Genomic DNA, 26,010 nt, shown 5'->3' with positions numbered 1-26,010 from the left:
CTGCTGTCCGCACACAAGGATCGATGTGTCACACAGAGAGCGCCACAGAAGCACTCCAAGATGCCACTGGGCAACACTCCAGGGCAAGCGTGCGGAGTACAGGACCCGCGAGTGACGAACTATAATGGGTTGCCACTGCCTCTGCGGGGTGGGCGTGTGAGGGCTTAGCAAGTGAAAAAGACTGGGAGTGGTTTGGTCTTATGGATTGTAATGTGTGCTCAAAATCCCAGCCCATATCAGCGGTGGGGTGTCCACGGTGGACTGGTAATCACCAGTCACTCAACAGCACCCCATTATTTCCATGAAAAAGCAAATATGGTCCGTGTAAGCATTGTGGTGTTACTTTTATTGCGTTTTATAGTGCAAAAATACATTAATCAATTGAACGAAAAAGTTTTTGTTTTTTTTAAACCACCGCTGAAACCACCGAAAATCAGAAGCCACTCGATAGAGCACACTCCCCTCTGCCAATGGTCGCTGTCCAGCACAGGACTCGACTAGAAGACTGCCGGGCGCGAGACGATTCCACGCAGCGTGGAGACGCCGCCTAACAGCGAATGTTCGGGTTGCTTGTGCACGCTTTCATATTTGGGGTGTGATGACAAAAAATAATGAGAGGGGTTTCAACAAAAGACCCCGCTCTAGACACGAGACGCGGTATATCCACCCACGTTATGTCAAGGACCCTCTCAACGTCTATTTTCCTTCGCCTGCTTAATTGCGTATCCAGGAATGGTGGTTCACGCCGGGTTGCTGGAACATTGTGTGAGACAGGTGCCGTTATATTGTGCACACGAAGAAGGGGCGATTGCCTGAAACGGCACCTATAAAGAATATATTTCATTCTAAAGCCACACATTTTTTGACGTATCTCTCTCGCTTGGTATGCAGAAGGTCGTGGGTTCCATCCCGAGGCTGACGCCTGCCGTGTATTTGTAGTTTGCGTGTTTTCCCCGTGGTCGCGTGGATTTCCCTCCGCATCCTTCACATTAAAAAAAAAAACATTGCATTTAGATTAATTGGCTGCTATACTTTTCCAGACGATAAACCACTTCGTTGAGATATGATGCGGCCAGGTCGCTTCTGGAAGAGAGCTAACTAAGACTGTAGCTTAGTGGGCTTCAGCTGGTAGATGAAATTGTTTTAGATTCGTTTATTAAATATTCCTGTAATGATGATTCCATGAACCTACAGTCCAAGAACAACTCCGGTGTATTTACAGCACAATGTTGAATTATATCATTGCATAGCAATGGCCATTCAAAACGCTTGGTAAAGTTATTATTTTAAGTTGGAGACTGAAACGGGTCAGAATTTGAGGGCGCATTCGTGTCGGCAGATCGCCGCCTAGTGGCAACTTTGAGGCGCCGCGCGTCGGGTCTGGAGATAGTGAACCACTGCGATGCATGGGGACTCTCAGAAATGTCTTTGCTTAGGGTGCAGCAGAGTCAAGCTCAAGACCCACATTGACACAAAACCTGTCGTACAAGACAGGACCTGATAGACACTTGAGTAAAAAAAAAACAGACGTGTGACCCGCAACCCCTTTTACCGAATACCTATGTCAGTAGAGTGCACATGATACTCTGGGACTTAAATTCCTGGGCACTTCTGTAAACAAACACGGCTTGTATTTCACCACTGCTGGCTTCAAAAACAATCAGCCAAAAAGTGACCGTAATGGAGCTAAAGATCGGATAGCTGGCCACAGAGTACCATCACCGCTGTTAGCTTAACCGATTCGGTCTTGTGCAACAAATGCCTGCTGCTTTACTCGCATCTTCATTGTTGTGCAGTGAATCTCGACGTCTCTTTTACCATCAGCACCACCACCGCATCAGCAACAGCCATATACCAAATTGTCCAGGTCAGACACATGACATTTCGCACGATTTAAAATTCGTGTACAACAACGTGGCTGTGGGGGGGGGGGGGGGGGGTGCACGGGGATTACGGTGCCCTGCTCGTTCCCATCACAGTTGGCGGGGTCAGGTCTGCTTCAACATTCTTCCGAGATGGATGAAATTAGTACCATCTTGTGGGACGTCACCATAGGAGTGGTCTTCAGCGTGTGAATGTTTGCATGTGCACCGCAATCTCAGGACCGCCGAGGGAAGATGGGGCACTGCCGCGTGCTCATGTAATCGTCACCTTGACCTTGGACGTAACGCCACTGTCGGAAGGCAACGACGTCTTGGGCTTTAACTTCGACGGACCAATGTTGTGCAAACCCCCCTCCCCCACCCCCCTCCCCCCCCCCCCCCGTCATCTGCACACGTCGTGATGACACCAGGAGCACGGTCACGAAAGGCAGCCGGCGCACGTCTCGCAGACGACGCCTCTGATATTACAAGCGAAAAAGACACCGTGACATTGTTGTCCACGAGTGGGATGAATGACCTTGTAAAGGGCACGACCGTTTTTGTATCGGCATATGTACCGGCGTTAACACTACACGCAAAACACGCGTTCGCCTTTAAAGTAGAGTACTCAGCCCATGGCAGTGTACGGATATAATAGCGTTTGGAATAAGGTTACTTGTGTGGTTATGATTTTAGTAACGATTTAAAAAGGATGTTTTACTAGCTGTATTTTTGGGAACATATAATAAAATTGCCGAATGTTCTCAAAGCGTAGCGCCGTTCAAACATTGAGTCGTGAGCCCGAGGAGGAAAATAACAAAATATGCATTACTTAACTATTATATATCCTATATATATAATGTGGACCAGAGGTCGCTGTAAGGGATCTCAGAGGTAGCTCTGTAGTATCCTCTTCCATGGGCCCATCTCCAACACGAAAGGTTGTGACTGCTCTCGGCGAGTTCCAAAGTGAGATCTCATCTCGTGACGAGACACAATCAGGATAGTATTGAGGATAAGACAAAAATCGTGTTTTAAACGATAGATGTATTGTATGTGTTTAGCTAGATGAGGATTTCCGCAGGTGCAAAGGAGTCTGTGAAAGGCACCGTCACAAACAAGCAAACGTGTAAATGCCAAACGCTGAATGAATAGTAACAACAATACTAATATTAATGCGCTAATAAATAGAATCTGCAAACATCATTATAACTCAATAAAGTAGCAATATCAATTTTAGTTCCAAGTATAGCATTGTAAATGTGAGTAGTGTTGCTGGTCCGGGCGTGTGCGCGCTGCTATGCTGTTTGTATAGGCTGGGATGGTGCGCAACTTTCTATGAATATTTTCACTGCCTGTGTGCATACGCATGCGTATGTGCGTGTCTGTTCTTGTGTCGGTGTCTTTTTGTGTGTGTGTGCATCGGTGGCTCCACACACGAACCCGGCGACCCGAATTCGATTCCCGCTCACGGCCACCACCAGTGACGAGTATCTCAACCGGTTCTTGGCTTCCCCTAGGTCGACTCGGCCTCAAATGAGTACCTGGTGCGGTGTGTAAACATCGCCACTAGGGAGACAAAAGCGGCCGGGCGTGGTGTTGGCCACCCACCCCCTCGTGTGCGCCTTCATAGGTGCTCGCTAACAGCACTTGCCCCAACACTCTTCAGGCTATACGGGGGATCTTTGTCTTTGTTGTTGTCGCTGTCTCTTGTGTGTCTGTGCATTGTGTGTATTCGTGTCTTTTTTTCTGTGCGTGCATGCGTGTTTCTCGTGTGTAGGTGTCTGTGCGTGTCCGTCCGTGTGTATTCGTGTGTGTCGGTCTTTTTTCTGCGCGTGCATGTGTGCGTCTCGTGTATAGGTGTCCGTGCGTGTGTATGTCCGTCCGTGCGTGTGTGTTCGTGTGTGTCGGTGTCTTTTTCTGTGCGTGCAAGCGTGTGTCTCGTGTGTGTAGGTGTCTGTGCGTGTGTGTGTGTGTGTTTATGCATGCGTGTATGTGCACATTAGTCGGGAGGCTTCGGCTGTCAGAGAGAGAGAGCAGGATTGTGCACGTGTGATCGCTTGCGTTTCTGGCTCATTCAATTTGTGCCTTTCTATAAATCCCATTAAGAAAGCTGGGCCGATTCTGTAGCACCCCACTACTGCAAGCGGTTTGACTAAATAATTAAACAGTCATACTCGGAGACAGGCCCATTAATCACGGCAGGGGGTGGGGGGTGGGCACGGTGGGGGGGGGGGGGCTGCCGTTATGCCCGCCAGCAAGCCACGCACGGCAGCCCGGGTGGGGGTCCCCCTTCTCCGGCAAACAACAGCGGAGCAAAGTTTGACACGCGACAATTCATCACTCGCCTGCGCACGCTCCATTTTTCATCCCTCTGAATGGCTCGCAGGATGATGGAATGATGAGCCAAAAAAAAAAAAACACCGGCTTTAATGATTTTTGTACAATAACAGGTACATTGTTTTGATCAAAAAATTAATTCACGTGCCGCCGCCGCCGCCGTCGTCGCCGTGTGTATTATGGTGGGTTTTTGTTTGTGTGTTTAAATACACACGACTAAGACGCTCCTCGTTTCAAACATCCACAGCCGTGGGGCGTGCACGCAGCGGCGACTTCATGGTGGGGGGGGGGGGGGGGATGGGTTAAAGTTAAAGTTAAAAGGTGGAGGGATTGCTGCATTTCTACTTAGTTGTGTCCGCCGTCTGTTAGCGAAAGCTTCCGGTGCGGACGATGAGCCGCGGGTTGTAATGAAATCGTCTCCACGTTCCTGAAGTTGCGCGTGTTAAACGCAACACGCGCAGTAGTGTCTCCCCCGCGCATGAAACTACAACGACGTTTCTGTAGCCGTCGTAATACAGAGGAGGGAAATAACAACCATGGAACTACCGACTTTAACACAATGTGCAATATTTTACATTTTAACAAAAAGTAAACAATTCCACATTCTTCCAATGGTTAACATTTTCAATGGAATGGCATTTTAAACCTTTAAAACTGCTATTCAACATAAATCCTGTAAGTATGCGGTTAAGAGTCGGGTGAGATACCATTTTTGTTACACAAATACACATGGGATTCTATCATAATAACTCAAATTCTCAGCCACAAAGATATCGTACTGCACCTCATGCAGCGTGTTTTGTTTTTAAATTCGTACATTCGAATACAAACGATATTATGAAAATATTAGAATTGGTTTTATCTTTTCGGACAATAAAAACGGGTGTCAAGGTGTTCAAACACTAAATAGAAACTGTTTGCAAGAAACATAGTCTGCGTTAACTACACACAGTACTTGTGGTGAACATGCGAACAAAGATGCTCTGATAAAATAATATTACGATGCATCGTCTTTGAAACTGATTGGCCTACACCAGAGACAGCCTTTCTTTGTGGCTAAGTCTCGCCGGTGTCAGACCAGAGAACGCCAAAAGGCGAACAGCACAAACACAATGCACGTATCGGAGCATTGATAGCTCGCGTGAACAACTATATATACAAACGACATTAATTTGCATGGTGACAATGCATTGCAAAATCCCAGTTCTCTGCCATTCCAATCACAGTGCGTCTCCACGTGCCACAGTCTGTGTTGCGAGAAGCTACTACTTGGCCTTTGAAAAGGAAAATCTTTTTTATTACGAGTGTGGGAGCCCATCCAGACCACGGGGTTCTCCTTTTCACGGCAGACCTCGATTGCAACTTTAAATATAAATACAGGAGCCAGTAGAGAGAATACCACAGTGCAAGAGTTGATGGTCAACCGCCATGAACAAAAAGTGTTACATCGGTGAGAAGGATGTAACACCGGAACACACATCAAGTGCAAACACGATATAGACGTGGTGGAAGGCAATGGTCATGGAGGATTTGTACTGTCCCTACAATGATTCCTGCCTGGACATCTGTAAAAATAATGGACATTTGTCATATAAGAGGTTTTTTTGGGTTAGATCGCGTACATATTTACGCGATCTATTTACGCGGTCTAACAAAAAAAAAACTCTATTATGGATATTGGTCGCGAAGTCCATTTGACACGTAGGCTGTGAAACAGCTTTATAGTTCATCGGATTCCTCCAGTATAAATAACTCTGATTCTGAATTGCATTGATCGTCGGAAACTGATCAAAGGAAGATTATTTCTTGAATGCAAAAGAGCTGCTATCTAAATACCCAAAGAGTATAGCTGCTATATAGTCCAGGGTTTGTGAAGCATCGCGGATGGAAAAAAAACATTCACCCAGACCGGCATAGACTGTTCATGCGAGACGTAGACTGTATTTTGTTGCATGTCCTAAGTTGCGATGTATTTAAATCTGGTTTCACGTGAAACAAAGCTATTATAATTAAACAATTTTTCAGCAATCCTGCAGAATCTGAGACATTAACGACCAATTGTGTTGCGAGTCACGAATGTTTGTTGTCCGACGGAGCGACAGAGCTCCAGTTGGAGAATGTCGAGGGTAGGGGGGTGTTGAGCCCTTGGCTCGAGGATGTGCCGGTCCATCCCTCCCAGTTGAGCAAGGCAGACTCTGGCCTGAACGCAATACTGCAACACACCAAAACGATTCGTAAATTCCAGTGAAGAAGCGTTTAAAAATACGTTGGATGTATTCTATATCAATCACACTCGCCGCGGTGACGAGATGTTATATACCTCGCCTTGTATGCAGGAGATCGTTGGGTTCGATCCTAACCCGACGCCTGTTGTACAGTTGGAGTCTGCATGTTCTCTCCGCGGTCGCGTGGTGGGTTCCCCCCCCCCCCCCCCCCACACAGGTCCTCCGGTTTTTTTGCTCTCCTTTAGAATCAACATGCGTTTAAAGTATTTGGTTGCTATACATTTCCACGTGATAAGCCACATTTGTGGCCAGGTTGCTTCTGAAACAGAGCTATATAGCTCAGTGGGGCCTTACCTGGTAAAATAACATAAGATTTAAAAAAAAAAATCTAAAGTGTCATATCGTCTCCCTGCTCTAATTAGCCATGTGATGTCGCTTATATTCATTGGTGACCCAAAGGAAGTAAACGAAATTCCACATTCCAATGACAGTGGTCAGTCTAGCCACAGGACAATTGCTGTTAACATTCACAAAAGTGGAACTCATTCTATCGACGCCCGGAGAGACGATGGGCTGAAATCATAATTGTTTCAGAGAAATGTGACATCAAGGGCGTTTGAGGCCAATTCAGAAAGTTTTAATTGCATTAACACAATGTTTAATGTGTCATATGTGGGGCTATGTTGTCAAAAATAGGCACTGCTACAAAAAATAATTCGTTATACTGTACTATGCTCCAAGGTCTACGCATCCTGCCTTCACAGATCCCGACAGACCAGTGTGAAGTAAGGTAAAATATCCCCCACGACCTCCTCCGCAGCGAGGGTAGGTCCTCATCCAGCAGCGAATTGACAGGGGGCCGTGTGTGTGCGCGCGCGCGCAGGAATCACAACGCAGAATCGGAGTGCTTGTGGCGGTGTGACTCAGGGGGCTATTAATGCTCGTGTCAGATCACTGAGCCAGCACTGCCGAGTTCCTAGGTTCGAGCCCCAAGTGGCCACCCGTGGCAATAATGTTTCTCGTGACGGTCTCGACCCAGCCACCAGTGACTGCGGATTTTTTTGTCCCCACCGAATTCGTTGTGGCGAATGCTGTGGTCGCGATGTAAAGGGCGAACGTATATGTATAGGAGCAGCTGCATGTAGAGCCCGTATATGTCTAGGAGCAGCTGTATGTAGAGCCCGTGTATGTCTAGGAGCAGCTGTATGTAGAGCCCGACAGAATGCATTGTGTTGTTTTTTGTCGAGGGGAAACCCATTGAAAACGGCCCCGTGATATATCTCCAAGGTTTGTTCCCAAGATTTACAATTTACATTGTTTTTGTACAGATGGTCCATTGCTCCACGCCTTGGCTCTGGTGATGCAGTTGTGACGCAACGACTGGAAATCAATTTTCCAAATGCATTATAGCAGTTCAGCAGTTGTTGTAGTGTTCAAAAAGGTGTCGTTGTCTTAAGTGTGACTGTACCGAGAAGTTCATTTAAAACCGGATTTTAAAATATATAATTTTAAGCCTTCTGCGAATGTAACTACCAACAGCGACCACCACTACTGTGAGACGTCACGAATCATTTTTAGAAATGCCTTGATAGTTTGTTACACAGGAATACGATAATATCTTGTTCAAATAATTGTACTTTTAAAACAATCATAAACTAATTGTTTTTTTTAACATTACCATGTATATAGCTTGTGCTGTTATTTACTTGGCTTATCACCTATATTGGGCCATTTATTCAACTTAAAAAAATACAAGTGATCAAAGTCAATGCACACATTACAGGTAGTCCCCGACTTACGATGGAGATGCGTTACGACGACCCCCATCGTAAGATCGAAACATCGTAAATCGGACCATCGTAAGTCGGGGACTACCTGTATTATCAAAGCATGTTTGCTTGTATGTTTTATCATAAGCATTTGCGTGGTTAATGCAGACTCGATGCCTTGCCATCGGTGTCCATTTGGTGTTTGAACATCTTAACACCTCCTGTATTTTTTCCAGAAAGGATAAAAACTATTTTTTTTTCATTACGTTGATAAAGTACTGCCAAAAAATGATCCCATGTCTATATACCAGGAACACTATTTTTGGGCGGCCAAGTAAAAACAGTTAATTCACCGCACAGAGAAGGCACAACGACAAAGTTCTGCAGACCTTCCTCCCCCGGTGTCTGCCAAAAGCACTCACAACGCGAGGCGATATTTATTGGAGACGGGGGAGGAGGGGGGCGGAATCCTGAAACCTGCAGCAAGATAGTGACAGAGAACTTGGCAGGCGAAATCGCTTCACCGTTAAAAAATAATAAAACAAAAGTCGATGAGGGTGCCCATAAATATTTCATACAAGACAAATGGCCGGTCTCATGAATGGCGAAGGTTGTCACTTTTGAGCACTCATGAGCAATCTGAGGATGGTCTCAGCACGGCTGGGCCACTGAGACGAAACCGTTTTTTTGTAAGACGCGTGCAATATGAATTAGATTAGATGTGTGTAAATTGCTACGAGATAACCCCCCCCCCCCCACTCGCCCCCCAAAGTCATACGCGGTTTCAATTTAAGACTTTCATTGTTAACATAATTAATGTTACTTTAAATTCCACGACAACTCGTTTTATTTTTTTTATTGATTGGAAATTTATATGCAGTGTAATAGGTTCACCACCTTCATAGTTTGCGAAGCCAAAATATAGGTTAAAAAATGTTACGTAAAATATTTGGCTACATTAACGCACCGATATATCGAGATCGTCGTTTATTACACTCGGGCTACGGATTAAAACAAAGAACACAGCACAGTGGCTTTTCATTTATTTACATTTGGACACCGGTAATTTTATTTTATGAAAACATTAAAATTTAATACGTACGTATTTTCCTGCTCACAGGATATAACATTTAATAAATAAATAAAAATCCTATCATTGGCAAGACGTTTATAATGGGCTGTGCAGGACCGGTGTGTATATTTTTCGCTTGGACTGGGCGACACTTATATCGCACCACATACATTAGGGTAATGTATCTATTCCGCAGCTCCCCCACCTTAATTTCTCTTTACAATTCCGTGAAGCAGAAGAGACAAGGTTCTGCTATGGAGAGAACAGGGTGTGCGCGTGCGGTAAGCTCACATTCGCATATAATTTAGAGTTTAAAGGACATGACAATACAGTACATATAATTTACTCATACCATTCCATCAATGGATATATACTATAATTAGCTTAACATTTGGCAAAGTGTAGATTACAGTAGCGATGGGTGCGTTTTATGTCAGTGTTAGACGGCAAACAGCTCCACTCTGGCAATGTCACCCCTTCACACATTGAGCCATTTAACAATTGCTGCAATGTAATCACAATTATTTAACATAAATTGCATCGGGGGGGGGGTCTTCAACAAGCAGTGGATTGATCAAGTGCTGTAAAAATAAATACATTATACACGGTAAAGTTAGAACTTGATCAAATGGGCCGTGTGTGTTTATTGTTCTGCAATGATATGGCTGCGATAGATGAAGGACTTCCATGCCATGTCAGTTGGAGGAATTTTAAGATTATTTGGCTGCTGTACATTTTCACGTGATAAGCCACTTCGTTGAGCTATCATTTGTGGCCAGGTCGCTTCTGATAAATAATCTAATGGCTCAGTGGGCCTTACCTGCTAAAATAATAAAAAAAAAATGTTTAGTTGTATTTTGTGATTTGCTTACCTTCCCGAAACTTTTCACTCCTATCGTGGTTTTGCATTGTTTGGCATTGTAATTTTTGACCCGCTCCTACTGGGCAACTGTGAAAAAAAGTTGTACAGCTCATCGGACTTCTCCAGTATAAATAAATCATTCTGAACCGTGCATCACCACGCTGGCCACTGCAAGCTGGGGGAGTTGGGTCCAGGACCGTTAGCCACATCAAGGATTCAAACTCAGGTCACTCACTGCGTTCAAAATGCAGTATCACCAACACAATTTCCATTTAACTGTATTTCCATATTACACGAACAGTAGTTTTTGTACGTGAATTTAAAATCCTAAAATATTACAAGTGCAAGGAGAGTAGACACTATTTTTTTACGCAGTGTATTGAAATCCGTACTGTTGCTTCTACAACAACATGGCAGCTCCATGCCAATTCCATTGCCTTCGCAAATCGGGGGCAGTGGTCACGCACGAAGCGCGAACACAGAAGCGCACCAACAAAGATTCCCCGTATAGCCTTAAGACTGTTGGGGCAAGTGCTGTTAGCGAGTCGCACGTATGAAGACCGGCACGGCACACGAGGCGGTGGTGGCCAGCACCACACGCACCAAAAGACAAAGATGCCCCGTATAGCACTAACAGTGCCGTTAGCGAGCACCTTTGAAGGCCGACACGGCACACGAGGGGGTGGGTGGCCAGCACCACCACGTGCACCACCACGTGCACCACCACGTGCACCACCACGTGCACCACCACGTGCACCACCACGTGCACCACCACGTGCACCACCACGTGCACCACCACGTGCACCACCACGTGCACCACCACGTGCACCACCACGTGCACCACCACGTGCACCACCACGTGCACCACCACGTGCACCACCACGTGCACCACCACACTTGTAGCTGCCGTGTCACTAACGGGGGCAGTCACTCGCAGAAGACCCCGTGGGGTATTCGGCACTGGAGCGTTCGCCGCCAGGTCCCTGCGGTCCGGCCCGCGGGGTGCTGCAGGTGAGCACAGAGGCTGCTGCGGAAAAGGCCGGGAACCGATTTCATGCGTTGAGATTATGTAGCTGCTATAGATGTCCTCATACGCCGCTTCGTTGAGCTATCATTTGTGGCCAGGTCGCTTCTGAATAAAAGTGTATATCAACGTGTTTTAATGTTTTGCTCCTATACGTTGCACTCCTATCGCGTTTTTGTATTATTGTCGTCACTTACTGCTGGACATCGGTAGCACAAAGAGCTTAATAGCTCAGATTCCTCCAGTCTAAATCAAGATTCTAATTTAGACTCCCACCACCGGCTCCGTTCGCCGGCCAGTCGGAGTGGTCACGCAATCTCCATTCCGTGCTTCTCCAACAACTCCCCAGGCAAATGAGGGCACGTGAACCCACTTTGGCCACGAGGTGGCGGCGTAGACACAAAAGACAGACAAAGATCCCCGTATAGCCTTCGACTGTTGGGGCAAGTACTGTTAGCGGGTAGCACACCTATGAAGGCCGGCACGGCACACGAGTGGAGGGGGGTGGAGTGGGTGGCCAACACCACGCCCGGCCGCCTTTGTCTCCCGAGTGACGATTACAAACCGTACTAGGTACCCATTTGGGGCCGAGTCGACTTAGGGGAGGCCCAAGACCGGTTCAGATAATCGTCACTGGGTTGTTGGCCGTGAGCGGGAATCAAACCCGGGTGGCCAGGTTCGTAGCATAGCGCGCTCACCGCTACCCACCCCGGCGATAGCGCTCCACTTCTCCGCGTTCTCTCCGCACAAAACTTCGGCCACTGCCGGGCGCTGTCCACGATACGGAGCCGCTGAACCGCCAAGTTGAATCCGCTCACATCGCGCTCTCCACGGACGCTCCCGGGAACCCCCCCCCCCCCCCCCACAACCTCACACCGACGCTCGACCTGTATACCCAGGCGCGTCCTATACCCCGAATCCATCCCACAACAACCGGCGTTCACCACGAAGTTTTTTTGTGGCTATCCACAAATACTAAGGGGACAATTACAGCGATACACACTCCGCGACTCCTGACGCGGTTATCTGGATTGGCCACCTGAATGTGAAATTGCAGTTGCTGCTCTGCATCAACATGCCAGACTAGGTACACCGATGCACGGTTGGCTACGTACGGGGCGAAAAAACTTGGACATAGGCGACGAAGGCCCGCTGGCAGGTAATGGAACAGACCAAGGTGACATGGGTTGTCCGACTGAGAGGACTCGCCTCACGGAGACCACACAGTTGCTCAAGTTAATCCAAGGGAGTTGAAAACACCTCGTGTTTCCCTGGACTCGCGCTCTGGAAACTCACCATGCCGGGACGAGTCGGGCAGGGCACGAGGAACACAACCCGTTCGTCAAGCACGCATTATGATTTACAACAATCTACTGCTGGATGAATGTCTCCCCCACTCCGTGTAGGTCACGGGCGTTGCTTGACCATACTTCATCACGCCGGTGAGCCGTGGGTTGGTTACAGGGGAGGGGGAAGGATCGGTTCAGATATCACTCGCCACTGATGTGAGCCACGGTGGCGAGATGTTAACTACCTCGCCGGATATAAAAGAGGACGTGGTTTCGACCCTGACGCTTGTACATTGAGTTTGCATATTCTCTCCGTGGTCACGTGGATTTCTCTTCGGGGCCTCTGGTTTTTCCTTCCACATTTAGAAACATGCGTGTAGAGTATTTTGGTTGCTTTAAAAGTTCTACGTGTTAATCCACTTTGTTGAGCTCTCATTTGTGGCCAGGTCGCTTCTAAAAAAAAGAGCTATTATAGCTCACTGGCCCTTAACTGGTACAATTTACATTGTTGGGTTTTTGCAGCTGTGGCTGGACGACCAACTCGGAACGTCGGACTCAACGCGCAGTAACGCCAACCACTGGCCCCATCGCTTGTGGAGACACTTTCCCTGCAATGATTTAGCCCGCTTTAGAACACAGGTGAATGGGCAACCCAAACCGATCGGCCAGGTGAAACTCAACTTCCCAAACAAAATAAATAAATAACCGTTATCAATGCGCTGCTGTGTTCATGTATTTATTTACGCAAAGTCTTTCAAGCAGGTGACAATCCTACAAGGACACAAATATTGCAACAAACAGAAATTATGGAAGCAGGCGACAAAGCCGTGACACATGGAACACCCAGCGAGCGAATCACGAGATGCGTGGAGCTCGGGCGAAAGCGCAGCACTGACAATAAATGTCCAGCCGCTGACGTTCAACCCTGCACGTGCAACATATATTTACTGTATTTTGAACTTTTTTTGCACCGTACGTAGCCAACCGTACTAATCGGAGGTGCGGAGGGAGGGGATATTAACTAAAACACAACAATCCGTTCTAAAAAAGTGCATTTTCCCCAATCTAGAATGAGTTTTCAATCTAGATTTACAACGATTCATGGTGCGGCCGTTCTCGTTGGTCCGTTACAACCAGCGTCAGGAAAGTTGCCAGAGTTGTGAAATCGTCCTCCAGTCTTGGGCATCGTTGACCAGGGGGTGCGAGGTCACCAATGTGGGCCCACAGACAGTGCCGGATTAAGCTAGTGCGGGGCCTGTAGCATATGCTATAAAGGGGCCCTAAATATATATAAAAAAACAAATGACGCATTTTTATCTAGCATAAAGTAATTGTATTTTTTCATTTGCTATACAGCCAGATACGACAAATCGCCAACCTTAAAACACCCAGTCGTCCATAAAAGTTAAAGGCGGTATAGTACTATAGTAATAGAGCAAGTGCAGAATCGCCGAACCGGAATTGATAACTTCAAAGCATTTAGCGCGGGGCCGTGGAAAGTGCCGGACCCGTAGCTACTACATATGTACAGTGAAGGAAAAAGTATTTGATCCCCTGATGATTTTGTACGTTTGACCACTGACAAAGAAATGATCAGTCTATAATTTTAATGGTAGGTTTATTTGAACATTGAGAGACAAAATAACAAAAAAATCCAGAAAAACGCATGTCAAAATGTTATAAATTGATTTGCATTTTAATGAGGGAAATAACTATTAGACCCCTCTGCAAAACATGCTTAGTACTTGGTGGCAAAACCCTTGTTGGCAATCACAGAGGTCAGACGTTTCTTGTAGTTGGCCACCAGGTTTGCACACATCTCAGGAGGGATTTTGTCCCACTCCTCTTTGCAGATCTTCTCCAAGTCATTAAGGTTTTGAGGCTGACGTTTGGAAACTCGAACCTTCAGCTCCCTCCTCAGATTTTCTATGGGATTAAGGTCTGGAGACTGGCTAGGCCACTCCAGGACCTTAATGTGCTTCTTCTTGAGCCACTCCTTTGTTGCCTTGGCCGTGTATTTTGGGTCATTGTCATGCTGGAATACCCATCCACGACCCATTTTCAATGCCCTGGCTGAGGGAAGAAGGTTCTCACCCAAGAGTGACGGTACATGGCCCTGTCCATCGTCCCTGCGGTGAAGTTGTCCTGTCCCCTTAGCAGAAAAACACCCCCAAAGCATAATGTTTCCACCTCCATGTGTGACGGTGGGGATGGTGTTCTTGGGGTCATAGGCATCATTCCTCCTCCTCCAAACACGGCGAGTTGAGTTGATGCCAAAGAGCTCCATTTTGGTATCATCTGACCACAACACTTTCAAACAGTTATTTTCTGAATCATTCAGATGTTCATTGGCAAACTTCAGACGGGCATGTATATGTGCTTTTTTGAGCAGGGGGACCTTGCGGGCGCTGCAGGATTTCAGTCCTTCACGGCGTAGTGTGTACCAATTGTTTTCTTGGTGACTATGGTCCCAGCTGCCTTGAGATCATTGACAAGATCCTCCCGTGTAGTTCTGGGCTGATGCTTCACCGTTCTCATGATCATTGCAACTCCACGAGGTGAGATCTTGCATGGAGCCCCAGGCCGAGGGAGATTGACAGTTCTTTTGTGTTTCTTCCATTTGCGAATAATCGCACCAACTGTTGTCACCTTCTCACCAAGCTGCTTGGCAATGGTCTTGTAGCCCATTCCAGCCTTGTGTAGGTCTACAATCTTGTACCTGACATCCTTGGAGAACTCTTTGGTCTTGGCCATGGTGGAGCGTTTGGAATCTGATTGATTGCTTCTGCGGACAGGTGTCTTTTATACAGGTAACAAGTTGAGATTAGGAGCACTCCCTTTAAGAGTGTGCTCATAATCTCAGCTCGTTACCTGTATAAAAGACACCTGGGAGCCAGAAATCTTTCTGATTGAGAGGGGGTCAAATACTTATTTCCCTCGTTAAAATGCAAATCAATTTGTAACATTTTTGACATGCGTTTTTCTGGATTTTCTTGTTGTTATGCTGTCTCTCACGGTTCAAATAAACCTACCATTTAAATTATAGACTGATCATTTCTTCGTGAGTGGGCAAACGTACAAAATCAGCAGGGGATCAAATACTGTTTTTCCCCTCACTGGAGCTACTTTCGCTCCTCGGGTAATCCGGCACTGCCCACAGGTGCGCGGGCAGAAGAGCGGTAACGTCGCAGTGCTCAGACGCCTCCGTGTTGAGCGGGCGTCGATTTCAGCAGCGGAATTGATCACGGCCGACACTTCACTTTTGCTCGTTTGTCACCCCACGATTTGGTCGGAGGGACATTACAGTTTGCCCTCGATGTCAACGTCTCGCAGCTGCTTAGTACAACAACAATAATGTATTTGCACTACCCCACGCGCGTAATTAACAAGACACGCGCATGCCGAGCGTGGCCTCTGCGCGTCGACTGTCAGCGGGGAATGATGAATCCGTTAACGAGCGATCCGCTATAACGAACGCAGAAAACAAAACACCCCAGTGGCAAACGCTGTCTAAAAGGTTGGGGGGGGGGGGGCAAATGTAATCCTTTCTCGCCGTCACCGAGGACTTTATTTTCAGCAGTCCGCTACGAGTCGCTCCGGGTATACGAGGGCCCTTGCGCTGCTGCTAGCGGTCATCTGCCACTGGCCTCCAGATACGGTGCATACACAAACCAATCTCGCATCCCGACGGTCCCCATTCTCGGTCAAACCCCTGGGAGACAATGAGTACAGAGTAGTGCAAGAGGTCGGCTACCTGCGGCTCTGCAAGGGCTATTTCGTGAAGCTACTCGCACGCAATGCGGCTCTTGAAAACGCAGAGTTGATTTTGTTTGACCGAATACGAAAAAAAAATGCCTCCGCTTGTTATTTTGGTTGCCGACCCCCGACTTAGTGGGGAAGGCACGTCGTTGTTCAATGGGTACACTGGTGGTCCCCCGTCGTATGTAGGACCGACACTTCTACCACCGGCTCTGCACCAGCGGGAGATGGGCGCCGAGAGTCGAGTGAAAAGTAGTACTTTAAGTCAACATTTTTACAGAACGTACACCAATACCAATAGATGTACACCGTGGGTGTGGAATTCGGTTGAGTCAATTTTTCATTCACTAAAGTCAAATTGTTGAATTTTGATTTAAAGCTTTCGTGACTGCAGGGATTCATATTCTTGGTTCTTTCGGTAAAGTCACCACGTAGAAGAATAATCAAATTGTTGAGCTCCGTCCCACTTTATGCACCGCACTTGGGAACAAAGTACAGACCTGTAAAAAAACATTTATCACCGAGTACGTGTACAAGGTTATGGATTGACTCAGCGTGTAGAGCCCTGCACCCATAACCCAATAAATCCATGTTAACACTATCAACCGAACCTTTAAAGATGGATGTATTAGGCCATCCGTTCACGTTTCCTACGAGTAAAACGAAACAAGCCCCCCTGCGGGTGCTGCGTGGATTATTACCAACAGCGCAGGATCGTCAGACGCGGCGGCGGCGGCGGCGGCATGGGGAAAACCCATCCAGAGGTGGGGTATTGGACCATGGCCGATTGTGTGGTGAAACCAAGCAGCTGGTAAAACAGGCCCGGCGTGTACAGCGCGATCAGCCACATCGTTGCCGAATGTTCAGCCAAGAAGCAAGTCACACTTTGTGGGACCGATAATTAATCATCATCGCGATCCTAAGCAGAAATCATTTTTTGGGGCAGTCCATACTTATGAGATGACAGAACATATATATGTAGACGAGAGATGTAGCAAGACGAGAAATAGAAGATCGATTTAATAATATAACGAATTTATGGACAAAATACAAAGACGGAGCGAGACAAGAGATGGCACAACTCGGCGATAAATGAATTCGCTCTGGTAACATTAATCAGCCAAGTTTACAAGGATTGTATTAAGAGCTGATACAAGAGGACTGCACGACCTCCGATTAGCACGGTTGACTACGTACGGTGCGAAAGAAGTTCACAAACGGCGTAGTTGGGTCACCGCAGTTTGTTAATTCATGAATTTGCGGGGGAGAAGGGGGGGGGGCCTTGAGCGTATGTCAGTGGTTCTTAGCATTCGCTGCAGACTTGCACCCCATTAGTTCGCAATCGTTAAAACGTGTTAATAAATACGTAGGCTTTGATGAAACAAAGTTGTACGTGCGTGCCCGTGCTCCAAGTGTTTTAGACGATTTCATTTAAAAAAAAAAGATGTGTCGTGTCTCGCACCCCAGGTTAAGAACCCACTACGTTCAACTTTCGCACCGTGCCCGGAACGTAGCCGCGCGCTCCGCGTTCGTTCCCCCGTGCCGAGCGCCACCCCCGTGGTTCGGGCTCAAGTAGGCGGCGCGGCACAGAGGAGGTGGTGGTGGGGAGGGGTCACGGCGAGTCACGACGGGCCGTGACTCACGACGGGCCGTGACTCACGGGGGTGAGGAGGGGTGGTTAGTAAACTCGGCGCTTTCTGATGCCGCTGCAGCTGTAACCTCAGCACCACGCGGGGAGGGAGTCGCGAAGGGCGCCGGAAACATAGTGGGGTGAGGGGGGGGGGTAGGGGGAAGCCCACGAACGAAACCAGAAGTGGGATTTCCTGCAATGCGCATGGCATCAGAGAAGGGAGTGCCACTATTGTCGCTCACGGCCGCACAAATCCGCAGCGGCGATCAGCACGGTTGGGGGCTACTTTGCGCGCGGTGCGAGAGAAGTTCGATAGCAGACGTACTCGCGTCCGGGCCTCGACCAGGGGGCACGCTGTTCTTCGCACAGAAACCTGCCAAGCAAATCGGTAAACTACACTCTGTAAGGTGAGGAAGTGTTCAACACACACAAACACACGCGCGCGCGCGAGCGTCCCCTCGGTCAGGCAAGGCAGCGCAACTAAAGCCAGGTAAGAGAGCTTAGTAAACACACGCGCACTCTTACACTCCACCTGCCAGGTAAAGACGGTTACACTGTTAAAGGGAGATCGCCAGACACTCGCTGCCAGGTGAGCAGGGCGTCTAACCACACTCACTGCCAGGTGAGCAAGGAGTCTAACCACACTCACTGCCAGGTGAGCAAGAGTCTAACCACACTCACTGCCAGGTGAGCAGGGAGTCTAACCACACTCACTGCCAGGTGAGCAGGGAGTCTAACCACACTCACTGCCAGGTGAGCAGGGAGTCTAACCACACTCACTGCCAGGTGAGCAGGGAGTCTAACCACACTCACTGCCAGGTGAGCAGGGAGTCTAACCACACTCACTGCCAGGTGAGCAGGGAGTCTAACCACACTCACTGCCAGGTGAGCAGGGAGTCTAACCACACTCACTGCCAGGTGAGCAGGGAGTCTAACCACACTCACTGCCAGGTGAGCAAGAGTCTAACCACACTCACTGCCAGGTGAGCAGGGAGTCTAACCACAGTCACTGCCAGGTGAGCAGGGAGTCTAACCACACTCACTGCCAGGTGAACAAGGAGTCTATCCACACTCACTGCCAGGTGAGCAAGGAGTCTAACCACATTCACTGCAAGGTGAGCAAGAGTCTAACCACACTCACTGCCAGGTGAACATGAGTCTAACCACACTCACTGCCAGGTGAACATGAGTCTAACCACACTCACTGCCAGGTGAACAAGGCGTCTTACCACACTCGCTGCCAGGTGAGCAGGGCGTCTAACCACACTCACTGCCACGTGAACAAGAGTGTAACCACACTCACTGCCAGGTGAACAGGGAGTCTAACCACACTCACTGCCAGGTGAGCAGGGAGTCTAACCACACTCACTGCCAGGTGAGCAGGGAGTCTAACCACACTCACTGCCAGGTGAGCAGGGAGTCTAACCACACTCACTGCCAGGTGAGCAGGGAGTCTAACCACACTCACTGCCAGGTGAGGAGGGAGTCTAACCACACTCACTGCCAGGTGAGCAGGGCGTCTAACCACACTCACTGCCAGGTGAACAAGGAGTCTAACCACACTCACTGCCAGGTGAGCAGGGAGTCTAACCACACTCACTGCCAGGTGAGCAGGGAGTCTAACCACACTCACTGCCAGGTGAGCAAGGAGTCTAACCACACACACTGCCAGGTGAACAAGGAGTCTAACCACACTCACTGCCAGGTGAGCAAGGCGTTTAACCACACTCACTGCCAGGTGAGCAGGGAGTCTAACCACACTCACTGCCAGGTGAGCAGGGAGTCTAACCACACACACTGCCAGGTGAGCAAGAGTCTAACCACACTCACTGCCAGGTGAGCATGAGTCTAACCACACTCACTGCCAGGTGAACATGAGTCTAACCACACTCACTGCCAGGTGAACAAGGCGTCTAACCACACTCGCTGCCAGGTGAGCAGGGCGTCTAACCACACTCACTGCCAGGTGAACAAGAGTCTTTCCACACTCACTGCCAGGTGAACAGGGAGTCTAACCACACTCACTGCCAGGTGAGCAGGGAGTCTAACCACACTCACTGCCAGGTGAGCAGGGAGTCTAACCACACTCACTGCCAGGTGAGCAGGGAGTCTAACCACACTCACTGCCAGGTGAGCAGGGAGTCTAACCACACTCACTGCCAGGTGAGGAGGGAGTCTAACCACACTCACTGCCAGGTGAGCAGGGCGTCTAACCACACTCACTGCCAGGTGAGCAAGAGTCTAACCACACTCACTGCCAGGTGAGCAGGGAGTCTAACCACACTCATTGCCAGGTGAGCAGGGAGTCTAACCACACTCACTGCCAGGTGAACAAGGAGTCTAACCACACACACTGCCAGGTGAACAAGGAGTCTAACCACACTCACTGCCAGGTGAGCAGGGCGTCTAACCACACTCACTGCCAGGTGAGCAGGGAGTCTAACCACACTCACTGCCAGGTGAGCAGGGAGTCTAACCACACTCACTGCCAGGTGAGCAGGGCGTCTAACCACACTCACTGCCAGGTGAGCAGGGCGTCTAACCACACTCACTGCCAGGTGAACAAGGAGTCTATCCACACTCACTGCCAGGTGAGCAAGGAGTCTAACCACATTCACTGCCAGGTGAGCAGGGAGTCTAACCACACTCACTGTCAGGTGAGCAGGGAGTCTAACCACACTCACTGCCAGGTGAACAAGGCGTCTAACCACACTCACTGCCAGGTGAACAAGGAGTCTAACCACACTAAATGCCAGGTGAGCAGGGAGTCTAACCACACTCACTGCCAGGTGAACATGAGTCTAACCACACTCACTGCCAGGTGAACATGAGTCTAACCACACTCACTGCCAGGTGAACAAGGCGTCTAACCACACTCGCTGCCAGGTGAGCAGGGCGTCTAACCACACTCACTGCCAGGTGAACAAGAGTCTAACCACACTCACTGCCAGGTGAACAGGGAGTCTAACCACACTCACTGCCAGGTGAGCAGGGAGTCTAACCACACTCACTGCCAGGTGAGCAGGGAGTCTAACCACACTCACTGCCAGGTGAGCAGGGAGTCTAACCACACTCACTGCCAGGTGAGGAGGGAGTCTAACCACACTCACTGCCAGGTGAGCAGGGCGTCTAACCACACTCACTGCCAGGTGAGCAAGAGTCTAACCACACTCACTGCCAGGTGAGCAGGGAGTCTAACCACACTCACTGCCAGGTGAGCAGGGAGTCTAACCACACTCACTGCCAGGTGAACAAGGAGTCTAACCACACACACTGCCAGGTGAACAAGGAGTCTAACCACACTCACTGCCAGGTGAGCAGGGCGTCTAACCACACTCACTGCCAGGTGAGCAGGGAGTCTAACCACACTCACTGCCAGGTGAGCAGGGAGTCTAACCACACACACTGCCAGGTGAGCAAGAGTCTAACCACACTCACTGCCAGGTGAGCATGAGTCTAACCACACTCACTGCCAGGTGAACATGAGTCTAACCACACTCACTGCCAGGTGAACAAGGCGTCTAACCACACTCGCTGCCAGGTGAGCAGGGCGTCTAACCACACTCACTGCCAGGTGAACAAGAGTCTTTCCACACTCAATGCCAGGTGAACAGGGAGTCTAACCACACTCACTGCCAGGTGAGCAGGGAGTCTAACCACACTCACTGCCAGGTGAGCAGGGAGTCTAACCACACTCACTGCCAGGTGAGCAGGGAGTCTAACCACACTCACTGCCAGGTGAGCAGGGAGTCTAACCACACTCACTGCCAGGTGAGGAGGGATTCTAACCACACTCACTGCCAGGTGAGCTGGGCGTCTAACCACACTCACTGCCAGGTGAGCAAGAGTCTAACCACACTCACTGTCAGGTGAGCAGGGAGTCTAACCACACTCACTGCCAGGTGAGCAGGGAGTCTAACCACACTCACTGCCAGGTGAACAAGGAGTCTAACCACACACACTGCCAGGTGAACAAGGAGTCTAACCACACTCACTGCCAGGTGAGCAGGGCGTCTAACCACACTCACTGCCAGGTGAGCAGGGAGTCTAACCACACTCACTGCCAGGTGAGCAGGGAGTCTAACCACACTCACTGCCAGGTGAGCAGGGCGTCTAACCACACTCACTGCCAGGTGAGCAGGGCGTCTAACCACACTCACTGCCAGGTGAACAAGGAGTCTATCCACACTCACTGCCAGGTGAGCAAGGAGTCTAACCACATTCACTGCCAGGTGAGCAGGGAGTCTAACCACACTCACTGTCAGGTGAGCAGGGAGTCTAACCACACTCACTGCCAGGTGAACAAGGCGTCTAACCACACTCACTGCCAGGTGAACAAGGAGTCTAACCACACTAAATGCCAGGTGAGCAGGGAGTCTAACCACACTCACTGCCAGGTGAACATGAGTCTAACCACACTCACTGCCAGGTGAACATGAGTCTAACCACACTCACTGCCAGGTGAACAAGGCGTCTAACCACACTCGCTGCCAGGTGAGCAGGGCGTCTAACCACACTCACTGCCAGGTGAACAAGAGTCTAACCACACTCACTGCCAGGTGAACAGGGAGTCTAACCACACTCACTGCCAGGTGAGCAGGGAGTCTAACCACACTCACTGCCAGGTGAGCAGGGCGTCTAACCACACTCACTGCCAGGTGAGCAGGGAGTCTAACCACACTCACTGCCAGGTGAGCAGGGCGTCTAACCACACTCACTGCCAGGTGAGCAAGAGTCTAACCACACTCACTGCCAGGTGAGCAGGGAGTCTAACCACACTCACTGCCAGGTGAGCAGGGAGTCTAACCACACTCACTGCCAGGTGAACAAGGAGTCTAACCACACACACTGCCAGGTGAACAAGGAGTCTAACCACACTCACTGCCAGGTGAGCAGGGCGTCTAACCACACTCACTGCCAGGTGAGCAGGGAGTCTAACCACACTCACTGCCAGGTGAGCAGGGAGTCTAACCACACTCACTGCCAGGTGAGCAGAGCGTCTAACCACACTCACTGCCAGGTGAGCAGGGCGTCTAACCACACTCACTGCCAGGTGAGCAGGGCGTCTAACCACAGTCACTGTCAGGTGAACAAGGAGTCTAACCACAGTCACTGCCAGGTGAGCAGGGCGTCTAACCACAGTCACTGCCAGGTGAGCAGGGAGTCTAACCACACACACTGCCAGGTGAGCAGGGTGTCTAACCACACTCACTGCCAGGTGAGCAGGGCGTCTAACCACACTCGCTGCCAGGTGAGCAGGGAGTCTAACCAGAGTCACTGCCAGGTGAGCAGGGCGTCTAACCACACTCACTGCCAGGTGAGCAGGGCGTCTAACCACACTCGCTGCCAGGTGAGCAGGGAGTCTAACCAGAGTCACTGCCAGGTGAGCAGGGCGTCTAACCACACTCACTGCCAGGTGAGCAGGGCGTCTAACCACAGTCACTGCCAGGTGAGCAGGGAGTCTAACCACACTCACTGCCAGGTGAGCAGGGTGTCTAACCACACTCACTGCCAGGTGAACAAGGCGTCTAACCACACTCGCTGCCAGGTGAGCAGGGCGTCTAACCACACTCACTGCCAGGTGAGCAGGGCGTCTAACCACACTCACTGCCAGGTGAGCAGGGCGTCTAACCACACTCACTGCCAGGTGAGCAGGGCAAGTGTCGCCATGGCAGTGCCGTTCGTTGAGTTCACGTAGCGGGGAGCAGTGCAGGCGATGTCTCTGGACTAGGTTTACCGTTCACCGTGCCGGGACGCGAGACACGATTCCGATTAGAGTGTTGATCATGCTTAGTTGCTGGCAGCACGGACACGTTAGATTCTATAGAAAGTGCCGCCTAGTAACTCTACATAACATCGCGTTACAATCTAAAGGAGGCTTATTGCGCAAACCACACAAAACAGCGAGGTCAGCGAAACAAAGGGTGAGATTAGTCGAGCATTGAGTGCAGCCGAATACTCGTGCCAACGTATTACGCCAATTAAATTTCATCATCAAATGCGATTCTGTTCTCCCATTACCACATCGCCCTACTCGCTCTGCTCGGAGTTCAGACGCCGTTTGCCACACAGTCTCGCTCCATAGGCGGCTCCTACTCTTTGCCTGCACCACCGCCGCCTCCCCTTACACCCCTCGTCCAACCCCAATTACGCTCTCCCCAAGGTTAACGTCGAACAAATGGTACTCACCTCACCTACGCACCTGTCTAATAACCACGGAAATACAACCTCCTACTTCGCGACATTTCGCTATTAGCGTTAGCCACCACTCGCAAAAACAAGAACCGACTGACTACCCTAGTGAGAGTAAGTGTGTGTTTAAAGGCTTAAGCGAAATGTCCTTTACTAACACACACGTTCATCGCGGCAGCTATCCCCCCCCCCACCTCTACGATTTAACTGCTCGTTACCTAACACCGCTGCTCGCACTCTTACCCCCCCCCAATTCCAACTCCCCCCCAATTCCAACCCCCCCCCCAATTCCAACCCCCCCCCAATTCCAACCCCCCCCCCCAATTCCAACCCCCCCCCAATTCCAACCCCCCCCATTCCAAACCCCCCCCAATTCCAACCCCCCCCAATTCCAACCCCCCCAATTCCAACCCCCCCCCCAATTCCAACCCCCCCCCCCAATTCCAACCCCCCCCCCAATTCCAACCCCCCCCAATTCCAACCCCCCCCCAATTCCAACCCCCCCCCCAATTCCAACCCCCCCCCATTCCAACCCCCTCCCCAATTCCAACCCCCCCCCCAATTCCAACCCCCCCCCCATTCCAACCCCCCCCCCATTCCAACCCCCCCCCCATTCCAACCCCCCCCCCCATTCCAACCCCCCCCCCCATTCCAACCCCCCCCCCCCATTCCAACCCCCCCCCCCCATTCCAACCCCCCCCCCCATTCCAACCCCCCCCCCCCATTCCAACCCCCCCCCCCATTCCAACCCCCCCCCCATTCCAACCCCCCCCCCATTCCAACCCCCCCCCCATTCCAACCCCCCCCCCCATTCCAACCCCCCCCCCCATTCCAACCCCCCCCCCCATTCCAACCCCCCCCCCATTCCAACCCCCCCATTCCAACCCCCCCCATTCCAACCCCCCCCCATTCCAACCCCCCCCCCCCCATTCCAACCCCCCCCCCCCATTCCAACCCCCCCCCCCCGAAGTCCAAACCCCTCCGCATTGTGGTAGCGAGGGACCCTCCTGTTCTCTACCCCTCCCTATTTATAACTCCTCCCATCATCTTCCCCTCACCCCCTTATTACACACCCCCCACCCACCCCGCATCACCACCACTCCGCATCACCACCCCCACCCTGCATCACCACCCCCCCTTATTACACCCACCCTGCATCACCACCCCCCCCCCACCGTGCATCACCACCCCCCCGCATCACCCCCCCCCGCATCACCACCCCCCCGCATCACCACCCCCCGCATCACCACCCCCTGATCATCCATCCGTTCCAACCAAACAATAGCAATCACTAATTTAAACACCACACTCTCCCCACCTTCCCTTGATCGGTCGCTATACCTGCTTTCCAGTCCTCTTACTCCTCTCCGCGTCACGCCACGTCACGTTACAATGATGCACAAATCAACAGGGCATTGAATACCAAAACCAAATCAAATAACAAGAGCATTGAAACTGCCCAAGTAATTAAAACGATTTAACAAAAATACCGTACATTGCGGGAGTAACTGATAAACTAGCCAGATGTTTGGAAAAACAAAACATCCGAGTCAGATTTGGCACGGTACATAAAATACAGAAATTAATATCTGGTACCAAAGATGTATTACCGAAGCTATCAACAGAAGGTGTGTACATGATTAACTGCACGTGGTAAATGTTATGTTGGGCAAACAGGACGAATGATCAGCACGAGACTAAAAAAACAGAGAAATATTAAATACTCCCAACTACAACTGTCAGCAGTAGCAGAACACACGTACCAACAAGGACACTCAATTGATTTTGATAATGTTGAAGTTGTGTACAAAACTAGCTACTACTGGCCAAGACTAATTAGAGACTATCGAAATTGAAATAAATCAAAATAACTCTAACCGTTCTGATAGCGACCGCCTTAGTGCTACGTGGAAGCGAATAATCAAATGATACATTATTTAAATGCATGCCTACAAAGGGCAGCGTACTTCAATAGGGATTACCGTT

General features: G+C 49.9%; 1 protein-coding gene across 2 annotated transcripts in view; it reads left to right on the top strand.

The window, feature by feature from the left end:
- The window catches only part of LOC116940219 (caspase-3-like), a 101,793-nt gene that overhangs the window by 47,598 nt on the left and 28,185 nt on the right, over positions 1–26,010 (top strand). The window contains exon 1 of one of the 2 annotated variants that reach the window (XM_032949687.2): positions 17,975–18,239. The exons of the other annotated variant lie outside the window; for it this stretch is intronic. Within the exon in view, the coding sequence (XP_032805578.1) occupies positions 18,031–18,239 (209 nt within the window). The 5' untranslated portion in view covers positions 17,975–18,030. Of the gene's footprint in view, positions 1–17,974; positions 18,240–26,010 lie in introns of those variants that run through there. 2 annotated transcript variants of the gene reach the window in all.

Source organism: Petromyzon marinus, chromosome 8, assembly GCF_048934315.1.
Source record: "Petromyzon marinus isolate PM22_M1 ecotype Great Lakes invasive population chromosome 8, UKy_Petmar_22M1.pri1.0, whole genome shotgun sequence".
NCBI classification, from domain to species: Eukaryota; Metazoa; Chordata; class Hyperoartia; order Petromyzontiformes; family Petromyzontidae; genus Petromyzon; species Petromyzon marinus.
The sequence above is the reverse complement of the archived record's forward strand: the minus strand, read 5'-3'. Positions and strand labels throughout refer to the sequence as shown.